Here is a 24,083-nt window from a genome sequence, read left to right on the forward strand (position 1 = left end):
AATCCAGCTCTAAGCAAATCTTTAAAGAAAAGAATGAAGTGGACGAGACTAATAACAGAGAAAAATATCAAATAAAGCAACACACTTAACTTAAAGAAAACACACACACTCACACACACACACACACTCAAAAACATAACTTACAGTCACAACTTTTAATGTAACCTCAAGATCACTTTGAAACACACGAGTAAGCTCAGCCGATGCCACACGTGCAGACGACGCCCCACGATGCCGTTACAGAAAAAAATAATAACATTACTGTAATGTGTTACTTTGTACCGCGTTACCCCCAACACTGCAGACTGTAGTTCTCTCTAAATCTAGCTGAGAGATACAGGACTAACGGAGGTTTATTACTGCTGAGCTGCTGTTCAGCTCCAGTCCAGTTGGTGACGCTGCTGCGTCTTAAGTCGTTCTACCATCCGCCATTAACCATCATAAGAAGAACAAGAAGCTGCTGTGTTTGTACTGTAGAGCCTCATCTGTAAGTAAAATATGTATTTAATTATAACCCTTATATTTCATTATAACTACATTCTAATTCATAATAAACTAGAGTTCATAATAAAACATCACTGTGAGGATTTGAGGAGCTTTAACTCTGCTTTCATTTAAACACACAAACTATTAGCTGCTCCGCTAACTGTTAGCATCACACATGATTCAGTACTGATGAACCGATTCATTTGAACCGACCCAGCAAAATGAATGAATTGAGCGGAACTGATTGAGTTTCTTCATGATGAAATCTCACATTTTTATATAAACACGTGATATTTTTAAACTTTGTTTATAGTGGAACTTTGTTTACAGTGTAACTTTGTTTACAGGTGGTTTGTAGAGTTTTATAGTTACAGTCAGGTGAAAAGTGTAAGCGAGCGTCTTTAATTGTTTACTGCGGGTGTAAACCATGTATTACGGTACCCGAAGTGTTAAAGAGGGTAAAACTGCTGTTTACAGTTTAATAAACATTAATTACCGTGTTCTGATGCACAAAATCCACTCAATTCAAGATTTCTTTTATTAATGAAATACATTTCAGACATTTTTACTGGAGGAATTTGTTGTGATCGGATCTCAAACTCATGTGAAGTGTCTATTCGGTTGTGTTAATACCACTTTTTGAAGAGCAATAAATTAAGCAAATCAAATTGTTATTAAATGTCACCCCTATGATCATGAAGAACATTTACTCGAGTACTAATCTTGTGATTTTGAGATAATTTTACTGTAGGAATTTGAAATAATGTGATGGCAAACTTAAGCAAAGTGTCAGTTTGGTTGTGTACAGACTAGCTTCAGTTCATAACAATAACAGCCAGTTACAACAGTCTAAAGAATTTCCCTTTAATTATGAATGCAGCACATCTATCTGTCTGTCTGTCTGTTTATTAGAGCTTTAATAATGCAGTCAGCAGAAGAGGGACACGTCACCCTTGTGGATCTACAACATGAAGAATTCCAGAAGAAAATAATACAAAAGGAGGAGGAGGAGGATGAAGATGATTTCTTCTGTAAGTAAATGTGGAGCATGATGCCAGTACAGTGTGGTACAGTATGGTACAGTACAGTATAGTACAGTACAGTGAGGTACAGTACAGTATGGTACAGTACAGTGTGGTACAGTACAGTATGGTACAGTACAGTATGGTACAGTACAGTGAGGTACAGTACAGTGTGGTACAGTACAGTATAGTACAGTACAGTGTGGTACAGTACAGTGTGGTACAGTACAGTATGGTACAGTACAGTATGGTACAGTACAGTGAGGTACAGTACAGTGTGGTACAGTACAGTATAGTACAGTACAGTGTGGTACAGTATAGTACGGTACAGTACAGTATGGTACAGTACAGTGTGGTACAGTACAGTATGGTACAGTACAGTATGGTACAGTACAGTGTGGTACAGTACAGTATAGTACAGTACAGTGTGGTACAGTACAGTATAGTACAGTACAGTGTGGTACAGTATAGTACGGTACAGTACAGTATGGTACAGTACAGTGTGGTACAGTACAGTATGGTACAGTACAGTATGGTACAGTACAGTGTGGTACAGTATAGTACGGTACAGTACAGTATGGTACAGTACAGTGTGGTACAGTACAGTATGGTACAGTACAGTATGGTACAGTACAGTGTGGTACAGTACAGTATGGTACAGTACAGTGTGGTACAGTACAGTGTGGTACAGTACAGTATAGTACAGTACAGTGTGGTACAGTACAGTATGGTACAGTACAGTATGGTACAGTACAGTATAGTACAGTACAGTGTGGTACAGTACAGTGTGGTACAGTACAGTATAGTACAGTACAGTGTGGTACAGTATAGTACGGTACAGTACAGTATGGTACAGTACAGTGTGGTACAGTACAGTATGGTACAGTACAGTATGGTACAGTACAGTGTGGTACAGTACAGTGTGGTACAGTATGATACAGTACAGTATGGTACAGTACAGTATGGTACAGTACAGTATGGTACAGTACAGTATGATACAGTATAGTACAGTACAGTGTGGTACAGTACAGTATGGTACAGTACGGTACAGTTAGTATTGGAGTCACTAATCAGTAGAAATAATAAGAGAAAGTGGATAGTGGGATTAGAACCTGTACTGTACCGTACTGTCCTGTGCTGATACACTCCAGTCTGGATTTGAGTTTTAATCTAACTAGGATTTATTTGTGATTGTAAAATCAAACCCACAACCTTCAGTTTCCTCCAGTTGTTGAGTTTCTTCTTCTCATATTGATGAATTTCAGGTGAAGTCACTTTAATCCCTCCAGAACTTGTTGCTTCTGTGGAACTGCTCTTCTCAGAGGACCAACAGTGTGGAGGTTTCCAGATGAAGCCTGTGAAGAAGGAAGAACCTGAAGATACAGATTAACTCAGTAAGATATTTTTATAACGTTTTTATTAAATCATTTCTCATAATTTGTAATATTTGTGTATTTTAGTGCATAAGTGAGCAGGTGAGTGAAATGAGGAGACAGAAGTAAAGAATATTAAACAGATCATGCTGACTGTACAGTGTGTAGACTAGACTGGTTATAAAGGATTTACTAAGCCTGATAAGACGCTCAGGTGCTTGTGCCGCCATCTTGCCCAAAGGTGGAAACTGTATTGTGGTCAGATGAATCAGCATTTCAGGTCTTTTTATGGTAAAATGGACAGTGTGTGATCCGGACCAAAGGTGAAAAGGATCCAGACTGTCATCAGCAACATGTGCTGCCTTCAAGACGTCGTCTTTTCCAGGGATGTTCAGCATTTTTTAACAAGACGATGCAAATCCACCTGCTGCACACATTACAAAGGTGTGGCTGAGGAATAAGAGGGTACGGGTACTGGACTGGCCTGCCTACAGTCCTGACCTGTCCCCAATAAAGAACGGTCCCAACTTTTTTTGGAATGTGTTGCAGACCTGAAATGCAGGAATGGATGTTTATTAATGAATGAAATGAAGTTGAGCAGATAAAAGATGAAATATCTCAGCTTCATCCTGTCTGACATCAAATCAAAGTCAAAGTCAGTGTAAGAAACTCTGTGTTTTATTATTTTCCATTTTCTATACTGTCCCAAGTATTTTTTTTTATTTGGGGTTGTATTGTTATTATTATTATTAAATCTGCTGAAACCCTGTTTGAACAAAGGTTTATAGGTCGTCTTTTTTGACAGGTAGTATAGAAGTACGTGTCTGTTAGTTCTAACTTAAGTGCTTAATAAAGAAGTTGGTCGTTACTACCAACAATAACAACCTTATTATTTTTTTCTTCACAAAACAAAGACATTTCAGGTGAAGGAACCTCGATCCCTGAGGAACACCTCACCCCAGTGGACCAACAAGTGAAGAAGGAAGAAGCTGAAGATAAAGATGATCTCAGTAAGATATTTTTTATCTTGAGTAAAATAAGATTTGGATTGAATAGAATCAGATGCAGCTGGGATGAAGCATCATACAGTGAAAGCTTGTATTGTGCTCATGCAGATCAGTGTGAGCAGGAAATGATGAATGCAGGATGAATCACGTTACAGGACTTTAGCATCAGATCTCAGTTTAACATTTACTAACAATCTTTATTATTTATAATGTTATAAATTAGGGCTGCACGATATATCGTTTCAGCATCGACATCGCGATGTGTGCATGTGCGATAGTCACATCACAGGACGTGCAATGTTACTTAATGCAAATTAAATCAAATACGTCATGCTACAACTTTTTTGCTGCTTGACACAAAACGAAAATTCACACCGTTCTCATTTTCCATGACATATCTACCAGTGTGTTCAAAAACCCAGTGAGCCGCCTCGCTGTACTACCTACACAGGTAGCTGCCTCAGTAGAGAGGATTCTAATAAGTCATTGACTTAGAAGGCAGGTTATCGGAACGCGGCTACTTAGCAATTCCATCGGGTTTCGCATTTAGCATTTAGCATCTTGCCATTAAAACCAATGGAATGAGGTGGGACAGCGCTAACATGCAGAGGTGATTTACCCTGCCTGTGGGCCCAGGGGCTACGGCTGGTTGTGGCCCCCCTACATATACTGTATATATATATATATATATATATATATATATATATATATATATATATATATATATATATATATATATATACAGTGTATCACAAAAGTGAGTACACCCCTCACATTTCTGCAAATATTTCATTATATCTTTTCATGGGACAACACTATAGAAATAAAACTTGGATATAAGTTAGAGTAGTCAGTGTACAGCTTGTATAGCAGTGTAGATTTACTGTCTTCTGAAAATAACTCAACACACAGCCATTAATGTCTAAATGGCTGGCAACATAAGTGAGTACACCCCACAGTGAACATGTCCAAATTGTGCCCAAAGTGTCAATATTTTGTGTGACCACCATTATTATCCAGCACTGCCTTAACCCTCCTGGGCATGGAATTCACCAGAGCTGCACAGATTGCTACTGGAATCCTCTTCCACTCCTCCATGATGACATCACGGAGCTGGTGGATGTTAGACACCTTGAACCCCTCCACCTTCCACTTGAGGAAGCGCCACAGATGCTCAATTGGGTTTAGTCCATCACCTTTACCTTCAGCTTCCTCAGCAAGGCAGTTGTCATCTTGGAGGTTGTGTTTGGGGTCGTTATCCTGTTGGAAAACTGCCATGAGGCCCAGTTTTCGAAGGGAGGGGATCATGCTCTGTTTCAGAATGTCACAGTACATGTTGGAATTCATGTTTCCCTCAATGAACTGCAGCTCCCCAGTGCCAGCAACACTCATGCAGCCCAAGACCATGATGCTACCACCACCATGCTTGACTGTAGGCAAGATACAGTTGTCTTGGTACTTCTCACCAGGGCGCCGCCACACATGCTGGACACCATCTGAGCCAAACAAGTTTATCTTGGTCTCGTCAGACCACAGGGCATTCCAGTAATCCATGTTCTTGGACTGCTTGTTTTCAGCAAACTGTTTGCGGGCTTTCTTGTGCGTCAGCTTCCTTCTGGGATGACGACCATGCAGACCGAGTTGATGCAGTGTGCGGCGTATGGTCTGAGCACTGACAGGCTGACCTCCCACTTCTTCAACCTCTGCAGCAATGCTGGCAGCACTCATGTGTCTATTTTTTAAAGCCAACCTCTGGATATGACGCCGAACACGTGGACTCAACTTCTTTGGTCGACCCTGGCGAAGCCTGTTCCGAGTGGAACCTGTCCTGGAAAACCGCTGTATGACCTTGGCCACCATGCTGTAGCTCAGTTTCAGGGTGTTAGCAATCTTCTTATAGCCCAGGCCATCTTTGTGGAGAGCAACAATTCTATTTCTCACATCCTCAGAGAGTTATTTGCCATGAGGTGCCATGTTGAATATCCAGTGGCCAGTATGAGAGAATTGTACCCAAAACACCAAATTTAACAGCCCTGCTCCCCATTTACACCTGGGACCTTGACACATGACACCAGGGAGGAACAACGACAAATTTGGGCACAATTTGGACATGTTCACTGTGGGGTGTACTCACTTATGTTGCCAGCTATTTAGACATTAATGGCTGTGTGTTGAGTTATTTTCAGAAGACAGTAAATCTACACTGCTATACAAGTTGTACACTGACTACTCTAAGTTATATCCAAGTTTCATGTCTATAGTGTTGTCCCATGAAAAGATATAATGAAATATTTGCAGAAATGTGAGGGGTGTACTCACTTTTGTGATACACTGTATATATACAGCGAGTCTCACATACAAAACTAACCGCAGCACGTCCGAACGCACATGTAGAAACCCGGTGCTGCATTCTGATTGGCTGAGCTGAATGTCACTCACATACTAGTTTGTTAGTACTACTACAGCTCGTTATAGTTTATCTGGCCAATCAACAGTCAGAAATATGAATAACGTGTAAATGATTTACAAAATCACTGGTTTGTAAGCTTCCCTATTCTTATTAACCAAAATAACTAACAAAATAAAAAATAAATAAAAACAGCCAATCCGGGGCCCTCAATTATTTAAGACCCCTGGGCTGAAGCCCAAAGTTCTTTTGTTTGTATAGTTTTTTTTAAATAATGTTTACTACTTGAAGAGGTTTTGATTGTGAAATAAAACATTAAATGACCAATTTTGTCAATCCTGTTAATTCCTTCATGTGATATTGAAGCTTTCTTAGTTTAATGCTCAGTTTGAACCGAGTACAAAGATGTAGCTTGTCATAATCTTTTGTATCCCTTGTAGGCACCACCATTTTTAACAGATGAGCCTCTTATTTAGAGTAAGATACATGCATTATTAATATTATTAATAATGTGGTGAAAATTCCTGCATTTTTTAAATATCGCAATATATATCGCAGGAAAAAAAATTATCGCAATGTCAGTTTTTTCCAATATCGTGCAGCCCTATTATAAATGTATTTATTATTTATAATGTTATGAATGTATTTATTATTTATAATGTTATGAATGTATTTATTATTTATAATGTTATGAATGTATTTATTATTTATAATGTTATAAATGTATTTCATTATTTATAATGTTATAATTGTATTTTATTATTTATAATGTTATAAATGTATTTTATTATTTATAATGTTATAAATGTATTTTATTATTTATAATGTTATAAATGTATTTTATTATTTATAATGTTATAAATGTATTTTATTATTTATAATGTTATAAATGTATTTGATGATTTATAATGTTATGAATGTATTTGATGATTTATGTTATAAATGTTTTTGATGATTTATAATGTTATGAATGTTTTTGATGATTTATAATGTTATAAATGTATTTTATTATTTATAATGTTATAAATGTATTTATTATTTATAATGTTATAAATATATTTGATGATTTATAATGTTATAAATGTATTTGATGATTTATAATGTTATAAATGTATTTGATGATTTATAATGTTATAAATGTATTTTATTATTTATAATTTTATAAATGTATTTTATTATTTATAATGTTATAAATGTATTTGATGATTTATAATGTTATAAATGTATTTGATGATTTATAATGTTATAAATGTATTTGATTATTTATAATGTTATAAATGTATTTGATTATTTATAATTTTATAAATGTATTTGATTATAATGTTATAAATGTATTTGATTATTTATAATGTTATGAATCTATTTGATTATTTATAATGTTATAAATGTATTTGATGATTTTCTGCTTCAGAACTGAACAAGGATTTCTCCTGCTCCTCGTGTCCACGTTCCTCTACAACCCAAAATCAGCTCCACAATCACATCAAGAGCTGCAACCATGTTAAATATGAGACTCTGGTGAAGATTAAGACTGAACATGAGGATCTGACGCCCACCAGAAGCTCCAGTAATCAGCAAACGTCCTCTGGTACTGTCAGCATTAACACGTCTCTCAGTCACACACAGAGAGAAGGAAACGTCTGCTCACAGTGTGGGAGGAGCTTCAGTACCCAGGGTGCTCTCAAAATACACCAGCGCATTCACACTGGAGAGAAACCGTATCAGTGCTCACAGTGTGGAAAGAGTTTCAATGGACAGAGTGATCTGAAAAGACACCAGCGCATTCACACTGGAGAGAAACCGTATCAGTGCTCACAGTGTGAGTAGAGTTTTTATACACAGTCATCTCAAAATACACCAGCACATTCACACTGGAGAGAAACCGTATCAGTGCTCACAGTGTGGAAAGAGTTTTAATCGACAAAGTGCTCTCAAAATGCACCAGCGCATTCACACTGGAGAGAAACCATAGCATTGCTCTTAGTGTGGGAAGAGTTTTATTACACAAAATAATCTTAAAACGTATCTGATTGTAAAAGTGAACTTTTAATATCACTAACATAATAACAGAACAAAATCTAAATACTGATTATATAGATTAAACAGCTCTAATACTCAGAAATCAATACGTGTGATTTAAACATGCAGTACAAATGTTCTTTAGCTTTGTGTTCAGGATATTGGTATAACATCATTCTTAACACTACATCTCCAACACAGTATTAAAATAGAAATGATACATAACTGGTAGACTTACCCGGACAGTCTGTCTGAGGATTTTATTCATAGACATTATAACATGTTGGATTGTCTTTGCTAGAATTCACTTAGCTTAGTTCTTTTCCTAATTGGATAGATCTGAGATAAGCACTAGGTAGGAGGGGTCCTTTAAATGCATGAAGACCTCAGCATGAAATTATACAGATAAAGAGAGAAAAATAAAGAATAATTCATGGAATAGTCCAGTTCTCAAACTGTGGTACGTGTACCACTGGTGGTACGTGAAGCAGCACGAGGTGGTACGCCAGATAATCTCGGAAAAGTAATTACATGCACCGAAAAAATTAATAATTTAATAATTATAAATAAAAAAATATGAAACAAAATGTGTAAATTACTAATAAAATCTGTTTCAAAGTTCTTATAATTCTATTTTAATAAAATCAGTTTAATTAAAACGAATGTGTTTTTAAAAATATTCGGGGCTGCACAGACACTGTATTTCATTACGTCTATACTTCACGTTCGGGGTTTCCATCTCGACATTTCCAAAGCATTATCAGTAAAGTTATCAGTGAAGTTATCAGTAAGGTTATCAGTAAAGTTATCAGTAAGGTTATCAGTAAAGTTATCCGTAAAGTTATCAGTAAAGTTATCAGTAAAGTTCTCAGTAAAGTTCTCAGTAAAGTTCTCAGTAAGGTTATCAGTAAGGTTATCAGTAAAGTTATCAGTAAAGTTATCAGTAAAGTTATCAGTAAAGTTATCTGTAGCTCTCTCACTTTTGCCAGAGCAGATCTGTGTTTGAATCTCACTGATCTTGTTCCTGACATCACAAGGCTGCTCCGCTAAACAGGCGCTCCCCTCTCACTCACATGCTCAGTGCTAACTGCAGATATACTAGTGATGGGTCGTTCGCCAACGATCCGATTCTATTGAACGGATCTTTGAAATGAACGAAAGGAACCGAGTCTTTTATTTCTGCACAGTTCTTATTGGCTGTAATCAAATCAACCCATTCAGCTTCACATCAGTAGAGAGAATTAATCATAACTCGTAATAAAAGCTGTTTATTATCGATATTCAAATCCAAAAACTTTCAGTATCACGGAGAGCGAGCAACACACACACACACACACACACACACACACACACACACACATTTAATGCAAAGTTGAGAGAAAATTCAATCTGGTTTTAGTGTGAGTGTGACATCATTTGATGCATTAGTGCCCGGTCCACTGTGTACATACTGGAACTTGCATGGATGTGTGTGCTACTTACCCTAAAAAATACATTTAGGCCGTCTTTGATGGATCCCTGAGGCACAAGACCAAGTGAGAGGTGGTTATAGTTCTCAATCCTGGTTTTCTCAGCTCCACATCTACACACACAAAGTGGACATGTCATTTCTAGTGAAAATAGAACAAATGAAAGAACGTAAACATTTAGTTTATTAGTGGTTCTCACCCTTTACATGTGATGATACACAAGAGCTGAAAGTTGAAGTTCTTTTTGACTGTGGATTCAACAGCCATGTCCCCTGCGCCACTCATGGTTTGCTCCATTTCCATCAAACATTGGAACATGAACTGCTGAGCATCCTAAACATTTAAACATTTCAATCTTACCTGCAACTGTGTTAGCTGAGTTCATTTCACATCTTAAAACACAAAACAATCATGTTCAGGGTGTCTGTGTTGCGTTTTCTTACATTCTGAGTGTAAGGTGTAAATTCAGGGTTGTTAAGCACAGCTGCCTCGATCAATTTCAAGACAATCAGAGCTCTCTCTAATGGACCACAGCTTTGCAAAACATCTGCAAAAGCACAAAACACACTTTACCAGATCAGCATTCTCATCATTCATAGTCTAAAATAAGAAATTGAATAGTAAACAACAAATAAACTGAGAAAACATTGTTTCTTCTTCTCTACCCGGTAAGGTTGGCTGATTCATCTGGCATGTCCTCATTAATGTTCTTCATGAGCTGTTTGCAGAAAGATTCTGCGCTGAACAGGCACTGCATACTGGCATTTACGTAGCAGCTGTTTCCCAAGTTTTCAAACCTGCAATTAAATCAGACAGACACAAACACAACACTGATCAGGGTTCATGTTCAGTATTAACCTTTATGAACGTACAAATATACGCTGCTGCATTTCTTACCCTCTGTCCTGTAGCTGCTGTTTTCTGTCGTCGGAGAGGACTGGTGTGGGTGTTTTAGCCTTTTCACTCTGGGCTTCATCCACCCTACACACATCCGTTACACTATAGTTTGGAGAGAGAGAGACAGACAGACAGACAGACAGACAGACAGACAGGGTGACATCTCATCATTATAAACCACATGGAAATTAGCACAACATGCCATATTCCACACAGAAGAAATGATTACACTTCTCTGTCTGTTTAAACTAAGAATTAAAGAATTTTACAATAAAAGATATAATAGAACACGACATGCTGTCTAGCTGTACTCAAGGCCATAAACAACCTTAAAAAATACATGAACATTTTGCTCATATCCATCTGTTGCTTAAAAATCATATATCTAAAGTTTTCAGTCTTCTGCACTTTTATTACCTTTCTGTAGTGCTGACAGCTTCAACATTTTCTTCTGTTAATGGAATTTTCTTCTTCTTCTACTCAGGAAAACATAAACACACAGTTATGTCCAAGTTCTTGTATTTGAATATGATCTTTGATTTTTGCTTCTCAAATGATCATGACTTACCCTGAAAAGACGTTTCAGAAATGACTTGACAGAGAAACTGCTTTTGCTTTTGGCTGAAGTCTTTGGGGAGTCCTGAACGTTCCCCTCCATTTGCAGACTGCATTGATTTGAAAAATAGTATGTCATCACTAATGCATTTTGGTATATAGTTAGCTGCATTGTATTCAGTACACAGTATACAGTGGTGCAAAATGAAATATACAGTTTACACTAGTACACTATTTAGTATACAGTATGTATTCTTGCAACATGTAGTATACAGTATATACTTATGCACTATGTAGTATACAGTATGTATTCTTGCAACATGTAGTATACAGTATATACTTATGCACTATGTAGTATACAGTATGTATTCTTGCAACATGTAGTATACAGTGTATACTTATGCACTATGTAGTATACAGTATGTATTTTGGCTGTACTGCACAGTATACTAGTGCAATTTAGTATATACTCGTGCAGTATATAAGTACGCTCTTCTACACACAGCTAACGTTTGTTGTTTAAGCTATTAAATGTCCACTGATTGATTACTCAGCAGACACAACCAAACAGAGTTAAGCTTTGCATCATTCAGTCAAAAACACAAGAAAAGCATGATGGGTAAAAACACTAAAGGACATAAATGTAATCTTTTATACATGATTGTAAAATGCTTTCATTATCCATACAGCTGTTTTAAGATGTAAAATCAGATCATGACTTGTTTCTTACTCTTCTGTCGTGCGGACAGTCTCCACATCATCATTTATTGGATGCACTTTACTGTTCTGCTCATGACAACAAACACATACAACAAAAATGTTGAATTAATACACACAAATGTATCATTCTGCACTAGTTTTGCTTTTTAAAGATATTTTATCTATCATTTTAAAACATGATTCAATGTTTTTTTTTCTATTTTTGAAATGCAATAAACAATATAAACATTTTCATGTTAACTAAAACATTTTATAATAGGCCTAATGAAATATAATAAGGGTGGCACGGTGGCTAGCCCTGTCGCCTCACGGCAAGAAGGTCCTGGGTTCGATCCCTAGACGGGCGGTTCAGGTCCTTTATAGAGTGGGGAGTTTGCATGTTCTCCTGGAGCTCCGGTTTCCTCCCACAGTCCAAACACATGCAGTCAGGTTAATTGGAGACACTGACTTGCCCTATAGGTGAATGTGTGTGTGGGTGTGTGTGTATGTGTGTCTGCCCTGTGATGGACTGGCTTCCCGTCCAGGGTGTTACTGTGTGCCTTGCGCCCGTTGAAAAGCTGGGATAGGCTCAACAGAACAACAGCAGCACCCACTGCTCGGTGAGGACAGTAACTGCAGAACGATATGTGCTTTCACATCCGAGTCTCCAAAAGTCTCCAATAACACCAGAAAAGTTGCTAGAGGGTCTGAAAACTCGCTAAATATAGCTAGCAACACTATTATAATGTTTATTAGCCTGACTTAAACTAAGCCAGTCATGTGACTCGTGTGTACCGTCTAATGAAACTGCTGTGCTTGTGTCTCTGTGGTGCAATCGGTTAGCGTGTTCGGCTGTTAACCGAAAGGTTGGTGGTTCGAGCCCACCCAGGGACGAGTGCTTTTATTGCACAACCATGTCTGTTGATCAAACAGATATGAGACACAACATTGTGTAGTCCCACAGAATAGTGGAAATAAGTAACTGAAAACATCCAGTAAACAACAGTCCTACAAGCACAAATATCCACCTGATAAGCCACCAGAGACCGGCTGTCCAAAGTGGAGGAACGTACTTTTGGTTTCAGTAGATGTTAAATGAAGATAGTCGCCAAACGTGGAGCTCGAATCCACGACCCTGAGATTAAGAGTCTCATGCTCTACCGACTGAGCTAGCCGGGCTTAAGCAGCACATCAGAACAGACAGCTCATCGGTCAGACCATCAGAGAGATGTAGGTTAAATTCACTAACATCTCGACCAGATTAAGAACTAATTCACAGTTTACAAACACAATTCACTTTTAAACTACTACACAATTACTGAACCCGCTCCATTATGCTTTACACCTCAGTGTATATTATCTGGAAACATGTTCTTCATATAGAAATATGCTTTACATTTGCTTGATGGTAATAACTCTTAGTGAAGTCTTAATGAACAATTAAAACATCAATTCAGGTTTTTAGTTCAACTGGGAAAAAATATTAACAGTAGCTCAACTTCCTAAAACCCAGAATCTACACATACAAATCCTAGGACCTGAGTTGTATCTGCTCCAGTCACTGGTTGGCGGCATTAAGCTCACTCAAGAACTTTATTATTATAAGAAATTTATAGTTTAGATAGTTAGACATATAAGAACCCACAAAACCTCTTAGATGTGTATTAAGAAAGTCTGAACATAAGAAATTACTAGACAGCAATGTCTATATTGCCACCACCATCGACTGCTGGTCTGACAATAGGCAGAGCTTCATTGGGGTTACTGCCCATTGGATTGACTCTGACAGTCTCAAAAGATGCTCGGCAGCCCCAGTCTGTAAACAACTGAGAGGTTCGCACACGTTTGATGTGTTGGCAAGCGCCCTGAATGACATCCATTCAGAGTTCGAATATATATATATATATATATATATATACTGTATATATATATATATATATATACACTGCTCAAAAAAATAAAGGGAACACTAAAATAACACATCCTAGATCTCGATGAATGAAATATTCCAGTTGAAAATCTTTATTCATTACATAGTGAAATGCGTTGAGAACAAAATAACATAAAAATGATCAATGTACATAAAAATTATTATCCCATGGAGGTCTGGATTTGGAATCATACTCAAAATCAAAGTGGGAAATCAAATGACAGGCTGATCCAACTTCAGTGGAAATTCCTCAAGACCAGTTAAAATGAGGCTCAGTAGTGTGTGTGGCCTCCACGTGCCTGTATGACCTCCCTACAACGCCTGGGCATGCTCAGAAGTTGCTCAGGTAGTGCAGCTCATCCAGGATGGCACATCAATGCGAGCTGTGGCAAGAAGGTTTGCTGTGTCTGTCAGCACAGTGTCCAGAGCATGGAGCAGATACCAGGAGACAGGCCAGTACACCAGGAGACGTGGAGGGGACTGTAGGAGGGCAACAACCCATCAGCAAGACCGCTACCAACAGGAGGAGCAGTGCCAGAGCTCTGCAAAATGACCTCCAGCAGGCCACTAATATCCATGTTTCTGCTCAAACTGTCAGAAACAGACTCCATGAGGGTGGTATGAGGGCCCAACGTCTACAAGTGGGGCTTGTGCTTACAGCCCAACACCGTGCAGGGCGATTGGCATTTGCCACAGAACACCAAGATTGGCAGATTCGCCATTGGCGCCCTGTGCTCTTCACGGATGAGAGCAGGTTCACAGTGAGCACGTGACAGACTTGACAGAGTCTGGAGACGCCGTGGAGAATGTTCTGCTGCCTGCAACATCCTCCAGCATGACCGGTTTGGCAGTGGGTCAGTAATGGTGTGGGGAGGCATTTCTTTGGAGGGCCGCACAGCCCTCCATGTGCTAGCCAGAGGTACCCTGACTGCCATTAGGTACCGGGATGAGATCCTCAGACCCATTGTGAGACCATATGCTGGTGCAGTGGGCCCTGGGTTCCTTCTGATGCATGACAAAGCTAGGCCTCATGTGGCTGAAGTGTGTCAGCAGTTCCTGCATGATGAAGGCATTGATGCTATGGACTGGCCTGCCCGTTCCCCAGACCTGAATCCAATCAAGCACATCTGGGACATCATCCACCAATGCCACGTTGCACCACAGACTGTCCAGGAGTTGACTGATGCTTTAATCCAGGTCTGGGAGGATATCCCTTAGGAGAACATCCGCCGCCTCATCAGGAGCATGCCCAGGCATTGTAGGGAGGTCATACAGGCACGTGGAGGCCACACCCACTACTGAGCCTCATTTTAACTGGTCTTGAGGAATTTCCACTGAAGTTGGATCAGCCTGTCATTTGATTTTCCACTTTGATTTTGAGTATGATTCCAAATCCAGACCTCCATGGGATAATAACTTTATTTACATGGATCATTTTTATTTTGTTCTCAACGCATTCCACTATGTAATGAAATTTTCAACTGGAATATTTCATTCATTGAGATCTAGGATGTGTTATTTTAGTGTTCCCTTTATTTTTTTGAGCAGTGTATATACGTATATCCAGTTCCAGCAATGTAATTACATAATAATAAGAGCTGATTTTACGTGAAACTGGGTGTTAAATGAGAAAATCTTGTATGAATATTGTTTTTTGTTTAATATAAATCTTCCTTCTTTTACAGGTGTTGAATGTGGACAATCTGCTGGATTTAGTTGAAAGGGTCCAAAGTATATTAGTGGAGGAACTTAAGGACAACCTGTATCCTCCACTGATGGAGTTTGTAAACAATCACTTTCCTTGTACATCCACTAGTTCAAACCAGGGACCATAATGAGCCTGGACCCTGTGGAACCAGTCCCACTAAAGATCAGCAGCTTGAAACAGAGCTACGAGGGGAAAACTTGCCACCTAATAACACAGACACCATTGTGGACGGTATGGACCTGAGAGATCGTGAGATGCAGGTCCTGTTCAGTAGTGCCAGCAGCTTCTTCTATTTAACTTTTTTATTACAAACCTGAAAAGATTTGCAAAAACGACATGAAAAGGAAATAACATTAATGAGAGCTGTCATGGACTTTCCTCCAGTCACCTGACCTAAACCCCAGTGAGCAGTTATGGGGGTTATGCACACTCAGTAACATTACAAGATGCTCTTTGGAAAATTGTGAGATCATTCTGGGATGACATGGATCAAACACTGAGTTATTGTTGTTAATGTTATGCTGATTATATGATTTGTGATTAAAACATGGCATTACATTTAAAGTGTAAACCAGTATCAATTTCACTAGCAGTTATCAGAAGTTCGGTCCGCGCTGAATGATGGGGGATCTGTTATGTTTTGGGTCTGTTTTAACTCCAGAAATCCTGGAAGGATCCCTGGCATTACTGACTCTTCAAAGTACCATGAGATTTCCATTTCTTTATTTATTCTCAGCATGATATTACACTTATTTGTCACAAAGACATTTTAATGACATTAATTATCAAGAGTACCAATCAAAGGCTTACATGTAACTGTAAGATACGTAGTTCATAGCAACACTGTCAGCATTATTTATTAATTAATTAATTAATTAATTGTATTTTATAACAATATTAAAATACAGGTTTCCTCTATAATGTCTCTAATTGTATTTCTAAATTCCACTAGAGGGCAGTGGTGGCACAGCTTTGGGTTCATTAGGGCTCAGAACAATTCAGCTAAATGAAAGCCCAGATTGGTTAGAGATGGGTTACTGGCTGAACTATGAAAACTCGTCATTATCACGTCCACATGTGGATATTACACTGAATGTTATTGTCAGCATCTGCTCTGTCCTGGTCAGGGTCGCGGGCTGAACTGCTGCCAGTAATGTTGTAATAGTGGCCATAATGTAGCGATAGATCAGTTAAATGTGCCAGGTAAATAAGTGGGTTGTTATTATTAGTGTGATTGCCTAAAGGCAATCATACTATTGTTATCCGATAGTCATATTATTAGTGTGATTGCCTAAAGGCAATCATACTATTGTTATCCGATAGTCATATTATTATTCTTCTTCTTATTCCACCCGTTTTTTGTCATCGTTTCTTCGTCCGCAGTTTTCGAGATATCGACCCCGTTCCAACGCCAGATCGTCCGGCTTATACGGGAATAGATCGCTTGTATACAGGTTTTCGATCCGCCCGCCCGTTCGCCCGCCACGCCCGTTTTTCCATCAAAATTTTGCCATCGACTTCCATTCATTTTCGAAAAAATTTTGAGATATCGACGCGGTTCCAGCTCTAAATCGTCCGACCTGTTATTGACATCACTTCTTGTTTTTTGCTTTTCGATCCGCCCGTCCGATCGCCCGCCACGCCCGCTTTTGTACCGATTTTTGGTCCCATTGACTTCCATTAATTTTTTCTGAATGGTTGTTGAATGGTTATTTCTACAACCTTTATTTAACCTATAAAAGTCCCATTCACTTCCATTCATTTTTTGAAAGTTTGAGATATCGACGCCGTTCCAACTTTATATCGTAAAGCTCCCTGATGTAACCCCGACTCAGGTACAGCATGGGGATTCGAACTCACGCCCACCTGCCACGCCCGGTTTTTGGTTCCATTCACTTCCATTCATTTTTTGAAAGTTCGAGATATCATCGCCGTTCCAACTCTATATCATAAAGCCCACTGATGTAACCCCGACTCAGGTACAGCATGGGGATTCGAACTCACGCCCACCTGCCACGCTCGGTTTTCGGCTCCATTCACTTCCATTCATTTTTTTTAAATTTGAGATATCAACGCCGTTCCAACTCTAAATCGTAAAGCCCACTAATGACACCCCAACTTGGATAAAGCATTGGGTTACGCGCGCCCGCCCGACCGGCACACGGCAATCACACTCGCATTTTCTCCGGAAATGCACATCTCTAGTTATTATTATTATTATTATTATTGGTGGCACTGTGGCTCTGTGGGTAGCCTCAAAGAAAGAAGGTCCTGACTTTGATTTCACTAATCACTAATTATTATCTATCATTCAAAAAATCATAAACTGGTTAGGAAGTTTTGTCAGGTTGGATGAGTGATGTCTGTCTGTAAGTTAACACCATAATGTTTTTTTCTGTCATTAATAGAAGTCTTCATCAGCACCATGAAGAAACCAAAATGCTTTAAAAGCTTTTTCTCCCGCTCTGACTGCCGGGGCGAACAGGAAGAGAGTGTAAGTGTCCAATACGACCGTCTAATAACAGATTAACAACCACCACTTGCCATCATCCTAGTAACTACCTAGCAACTTGCCATCTTGTATGGATCTTGTAATTTTTTACAGGTGACTGTGGACAATCTGCAGGATTTGATCGCAGGGATCCAAACAATTCTAGTGGATGAACTAAAAGACAACCTGCTTCCTCCACTGAAGGAGTTTGTATACAGTCGATGTCCTGCAAAATCCATCAATTTAAACCAGACCAGGAACCAAAACGACCCTGGACCTTCTGGACACAGTCCCATGTTAGAACAGCATCTTGAAACAGAGATGGAAGAATGCACTGAGGGGAACATTGAAACCATCAGAAAGGCCCATGAAAGGAAACCAAGAGCAGAACTTCCAGAACTATTAGAAGAAGACTTTGTGGACAGTATGGACCTGAGGGATCGTGTGAGGCAGGTCCTGTTCAGTAGTGACAGCAGCATGCAGCAAGATAAAGTCAGTCAGGAACCATCGATAGAAACTATGACTGAATCTCTTGCTGGAGCGCTCTGCCAGCACCTCCAGGACAAAATCACTCTTCTGCTCCAGAATGTAAAACAACTACTGGAATGCAGAAGCTCTCAGGCTGACTGTCTTTCTACACCATGTGGCTGCGACTATTCGCTATTAGATTTCCTTCTGAATCTGCTCAAGGCCAAAAAGTCCTCAAATCCAAAAGAGCTCTTCCTCTACTTCAAGATTCTTCTACACACTGTTGTGGACAAAACAGTGACACGATTGTTGACTGAAGGATTTGAGGTAGAGGAATCACCCATGGGCTCCCCTCAGTGTGAGCTCGTTTCATTGCTTCGTCCTGTTCTTCTAACGACCATCATGGAAAATCTCATCCCTTCAAAACAAGGTTAATTATTTTCTTTATTACTATGTGTTCACTATGGTGATGGTATATTTTTGCATCATTGTGTGTATATATTATTTCAGTAGAGGACGCTTCTTGCAACACAATACAGTCCTCTGAACTGAATGAAGACACCACAGAGGTCCTGGGTTCAACAGGACAGTGTGAAGACTCTGTCAATGGACAGACAACCACAGTTGGTAAATAACAGAAAATCCCTTTTGAACACCTTTCAGAACAGAACCATTTATTGGATTAAAAATAGATCCTTGTATGAGGTTTTGCTTATTTACCACATACATTTAGTATGAGCTTTTAACCATCACAACGCTCTCTGTGTTTCTTCTTTCTATGTTACAAAGACACAAATCCAAGAAGAACACGGATGAAGAAAGTCCGGGACTTCTTCAGAGGAGTGTGGCAGAGGGTCAGACGACTTTTCAGCAGACGATCCAGTTCCAGCAATGTAATTACATAATAATAAGAGCTGATTCTATGTGAAACTGGGTGTTAAATGAGAAAATCTTGTATGAATATTGTTTTTTGTTTAATATAAATCTTCCTTCTTTTACAGGTTTTGAATGTGGACAATCTGCTGGATTTAGTTGAAAGGGTCCAAAGTATATTAGTGGAGGAACTTAAGGACAACCTGTATCCTCCACTGACAGAGTTTGTAAACAATCAATTTCCATGTACATCCACTAGTTCAAACCAGACCAGGGACCATAATGAGCCTGGACCCTGTGGAACCAGTCCCACTAAAGATCAGCAGCTTGAAACAGAGCTACGAGGGGAAAACTTGCCACCTAATAACACAGACACCACTGTGGACGGTATGGACCTGAGGGGTCGTGTGAGGCAGGTCCTGTTCAGTAGTGCCAGCAGCACACAGCAAGATAAAGTCAGTCAGGAACCATCAGTTAAAACAATGACTGAATCTCTTGCTGGAGTGCTCTGCCAGCACCTGCAGGATAAAGTTACACCACTGCTCCAGAATGTAAAACACCTACTGGAATGCAGAATTTCTCAAGACGACTGTTTTCCTACACCATGTGGCTGCAAAGATTTTGTATTAGATTTATTTCTAAATTTGCTCAAGGCCACAAATTCCTTAAGTCCAGAGGAGCTATCGCTCTTCTACAATATCCTTCTGCACACTGTATTGGACAAAACAGTGACGCAATTGCTGGCTAAGGGATTTGAGGTAAAAGGGTCACCCATAAACTCCCCTCAGAGTGAGCTCGTTTCATTTCTGCATCCTTTAATTTTAATTACAATCATGGACAATCTTGTCCCATCAAAACAAGGTAAAGTTTTTCTTTCTCACTATGTGTTCACTATGGTGACGGTATATTTTGTATCATTGTTTTGAAAAGCATTTTTAATCCCGTGTATCATTGTTTGAACAGCATTTTAAATCATGTTTCTGTGTGATTTCAGTAGAGGATGCTTCTTGCAACACCACCACAGAGGTCCTGAGTTCAACAGAAATATCTGTAGATCCTGTTGATGAATTCCCAATTCAATGTAAATAACAGAAAAATCTATTTCAACACCATTCAGAGCAGAAAAAATACATTTAGCATTAGTTTATATGTTGGGTTAAATGTTTGCTAATTAACCACAAAAACCTTTTATGCGTGCGTTTTAACCATCGTGACTGACTGTGTTTCTCCTTGCTATGATACAAAGGCACAAAACCAAGAAGGAAAAGAATGAAACAGGTCCAGGACTTCTTTAGAGGAGTGAGCCAGACAATCAGACGACCTCTCAGCAGACGATTCCATTCCAGCTGAATCCACAATGCTGATTCATTTTCAATTTTAGTTCTATTTAGCAATTAAACATAGTAAGAGACGTTCTAAATAATACTAAAGTGAGTGTAGCTGCACACTTTCCAATTGGTATACTGAATTTACTAGGTTTTTCATAAGTGAACAGACAGGGATGAGATTGTTTAACTATCTCTCTGGCTATAGTTCATTACTTACTGATTGCTTATATGTATCTCAACAATCTGATTAGTTTTGAAGTGATTTGGGTGAAAGTATTCCTTTTGTGGGACTTGAGCTCCTCTAATTATTGGATTGTTTGTGGGCTAAGTTATTTGAATGGGTTTAATTACAGTAGACCAAAACTGATCAGTTTAAAACTTTTCATGTTCCCTTTTGCCACTTTACTTTAGTATTATTCAAAACTTTTTCTTGTTATACATCTCTGTATGTTGCTAAATAAAAAAATAAAGGATGCAGATTAAAAAAACCATCTCAGTTTTACTTATTACACCTAAACACTTGTAACTAAAGCTAGTGTTGTACTGTAGAACTACTAACCCTATTTTCCAGAAAAATTTGAACATTTTTGTTTTGTACCCAAAAGGGTCAATGGCAAATTTTAATAAAATCATTTAATAAAATGGCTACTGACTGACTGTAGCTTTAAAACAAATATAAACATGTCTGTTGTAAGCTTTAAACAGTATTATAGTCAGGGGGCCAAATCTGATATTGCAACTTTGGGTGCTATCTCTGAGTACAAGCTGACAACCTATCCAGTATTAATATTTGACCCCTTGACATGTGTTCCAGCCAGGTTGTCAACTGAGAAAAAGATTTTTTGGTCATTTTATCACTGTATTCTTAAAAGTGGTCAAATCGGATTTTTTTCCCAAAGTGCTTCCTTAAACTTCTGAATCTCCCCCTGTAATTATAAGCAAATGTGCAACATAATCACACTTTTATGCAAGCACCATCTTAAAAACTAATAATCAATAAATATCCAAAGCTTATTACACCATAGGGGTCACTATTGTGTCAGCACAACCACCTAATGACAAGATCAGATAATCCAAAGACAGTGGCTGGAATGATGCCTATATCTTAAATTATCCAGCACATGATTATGATACTATATGGACAGTCTTACAGAATTGCCACAAAATGACCATAAAACTGGGACAAAAGTTCAGAGTCATAACATTTGATGAGCAGCTCTACTGCAAAGCAAAGATGCTTCAGTGGCACCACCAGAAAGAGTGTGAGGATATGGTTATTCTCTTGGGTGGTTTTTAATGTGCAGATGAACTTTCCCATGGTCATTGGACAGCATCTTGCTGATTCTTGACTAAGGGACATTCTTGAGGAAAGTGGAGTGTTTGGAAAGAACACAGCTGAAAACATAATGAAAGGAAAGGGATGGAACCGTGTAGCCCGTGCACACAAACTTGCTTTTGAAGCACTTTGGAGAATATTTTGGCCAGCCTTTCTGCAATGGGTGGATGACAATGATAGCACAATAGACAAAAGCTGCTTTGAGTTGGCAGAGGCACTCTCAGAACACATACGATGTAAAGAAATTGAAGCAGCTGCAGCATGCTATAATGTAAAGACCCTGTGCTGAAAGTTGGAGAGGTTCCGGATCTCCTTTCAGAGTTTGATGAAGACAAACCAAACTTTACCTTCTGGTGACAATACATGGACCTTGTGTCTATTCTCCTGGCATTCACACGGGCAATGAGATGTGGTGACTGGAAGCTGTACTTGACAGCATTTAAGAATATGATGCCCTGGTTTGCTGCATATGATCACACACACTACACAAGATGGGGTGCTGTATTCAAAGCAGACATGGAACATCTTGCACAAAGGGCACCACAAGTCTATTAGGGCTTCTTGGAGGGTGATGATTTTGTGGCCAAAGAGACCAAACATAGCTTTAATGGAGTGCCTTTTGATTTGTGTCTTGAGTACATCAACAAAATTGGAAAGATTGCAGGAGGACTGGTTGGCATCACATGAAATGAGACAGCTAGAAACTATTGGTCCATCACATACAATGAACGTGCATCCCTAGCACAGGATACCAGATCACTGTTTGGACTGGCACATGATGGAGAAGATGATGAAGACACCCACAAAGACTGCCTTCCATCAAGACTCAGAAGGGATAATGATGTCATTAAAATTAATGACCAGTTTCAGAGATATTATGTCTTCAAACAGGAGAATTTGTATGAGTTAGTGTCTCTGACAACTGGTGTTCTTGCATCAAAAGATATATTGAATGACCTTACCCATGCTGCAGAGTGTGGAAAACAAATGGTTTCTGAGTTGGTGGAAAAGCGATTGAGCACCATGACCATAGACTTTCATGACAGCCTCACCAAGTGAAAACCCAAAATATTCTCAACCCTGTACAGCACAGATACCAACCTTAAAAAACTCAGATCCAAGTGTGTGAAGCCCGACAGGGATATTTTTCATGTCATGTCATTGTATCTATGGACAGTGGCAGAGAAGTTAATATTAATGAGCTTCTCTAAAAGGAATAAGGCAAGCCATAGCCTAGTGGTTAAGGTACTGGCTTAGTAACCAGAAGGTCGCTTGTTCAAGCCCCACCACTGCCAGGTTGCTGCTGCTGGGCCCTTGAGCAAGGCCCTTAACCCTCAATTGCTCAGACTGTAATGTAAGTCGCTTTGGATAAAGGCGTCTGCTGAAAATGTAAATGTAAATGGAATTGTGTGCAGTCCCCCTGTCACTTGCTACAATAGATTCAGTGCTCCGACCTACTAACAAAGCTGACTTGGCCACCATACTACAAGGTGACCCGAGGGAGAAGGAGATAAGTCCATCTGTTTTGAGAACTTGTACCATCATTGATGGGATGGCCTTAGTAAGAGCAATATGAAAGCCTCCAAATGTATCAACCTTTGGGGATTATGCTGACGAGTTCATACAGAAAGTGACTGGTAATCTACATGGGAGCACCACTAGAGTAGATCTAGTATTTGATCAATATCAACAGAACTCCATAAAGGGGGGAACAAGGGCAAAACGCAGCACTACTTTGCAAAAGATTTGCACCCTTGTTAGTAGAGAGGTAAAGATTCCTACTAACTGAAATAGCTTTATTGAAATGGATGAAAACAAGGCCAACCTGACACAATTCCTATTAAATGAGCTTGAAAGGCACGTTCACCTTTATGGTCAGGAAATTGTGCTGAGTGGGGGATTTGACAATCCAGAAAAAGTGGCATCAGCACCTGGGACAGATGTTTCCCACCTCCAGGCTACACACGAAGAAGCAGACACCTGCATATTGCAACATGCATTTGATGCAACAGTCA

At 39.0% G+C, this 24,083-nt stretch overlaps 1 protein-coding gene and 1 long non-coding RNA gene across 2 annotated transcripts; both read left to right on the plus strand.

The window, feature by feature from the left end:
• The first annotated feature begins 1,445 nt into the window (after positions 1–1,445).
• LOC134308131 (uncharacterized) lies at positions 1,446–7,822 on the plus strand. The gene is made up of 4 exons (XR_010010421.1): positions 1,446–1,517; positions 2,774–2,902; positions 3,796–3,891; positions 7,707–7,822. It is a non-coding gene; the product is annotated as an uncharacterized LOC134308131 (long non-coding RNA).
• An 11,045-nt stretch (positions 7,823–18,867) lies between these two features.
• On the plus strand, positions 18,868–21,170 carry LOC134308136 (uncharacterized). The gene is made up of 5 exons (XM_062990667.1): positions 18,868–18,961; positions 19,042–19,158; positions 19,321–19,424; positions 19,533–20,485; positions 20,651–21,170. The coding sequence occupies exons 1-4, from the start codon at positions 18,874–18,876 to the stop codon at positions 20,328–20,330; spliced, it is 1,107 nt and encodes a 368-aa protein (XP_062846737.1). The 5' UTR covers positions 18,868–18,873; the 3' UTR covers positions 20,331–20,485; positions 20,651–21,170.
• Positions 21,171–24,083: the final 2,913 nt, after the last annotated feature.

The sequence above is a fragment of the Trichomycterus rosablanca genome, unplaced genomic scaffold (assembly GCF_030014385.1).
Source record: "Trichomycterus rosablanca isolate fTriRos1 unplaced genomic scaffold, fTriRos1.hap1 scaffold_85, whole genome shotgun sequence".
NCBI classification, from domain to species: domain Eukaryota; kingdom Metazoa; phylum Chordata; class Actinopteri; order Siluriformes; family Trichomycteridae; genus Trichomycterus; species Trichomycterus rosablanca.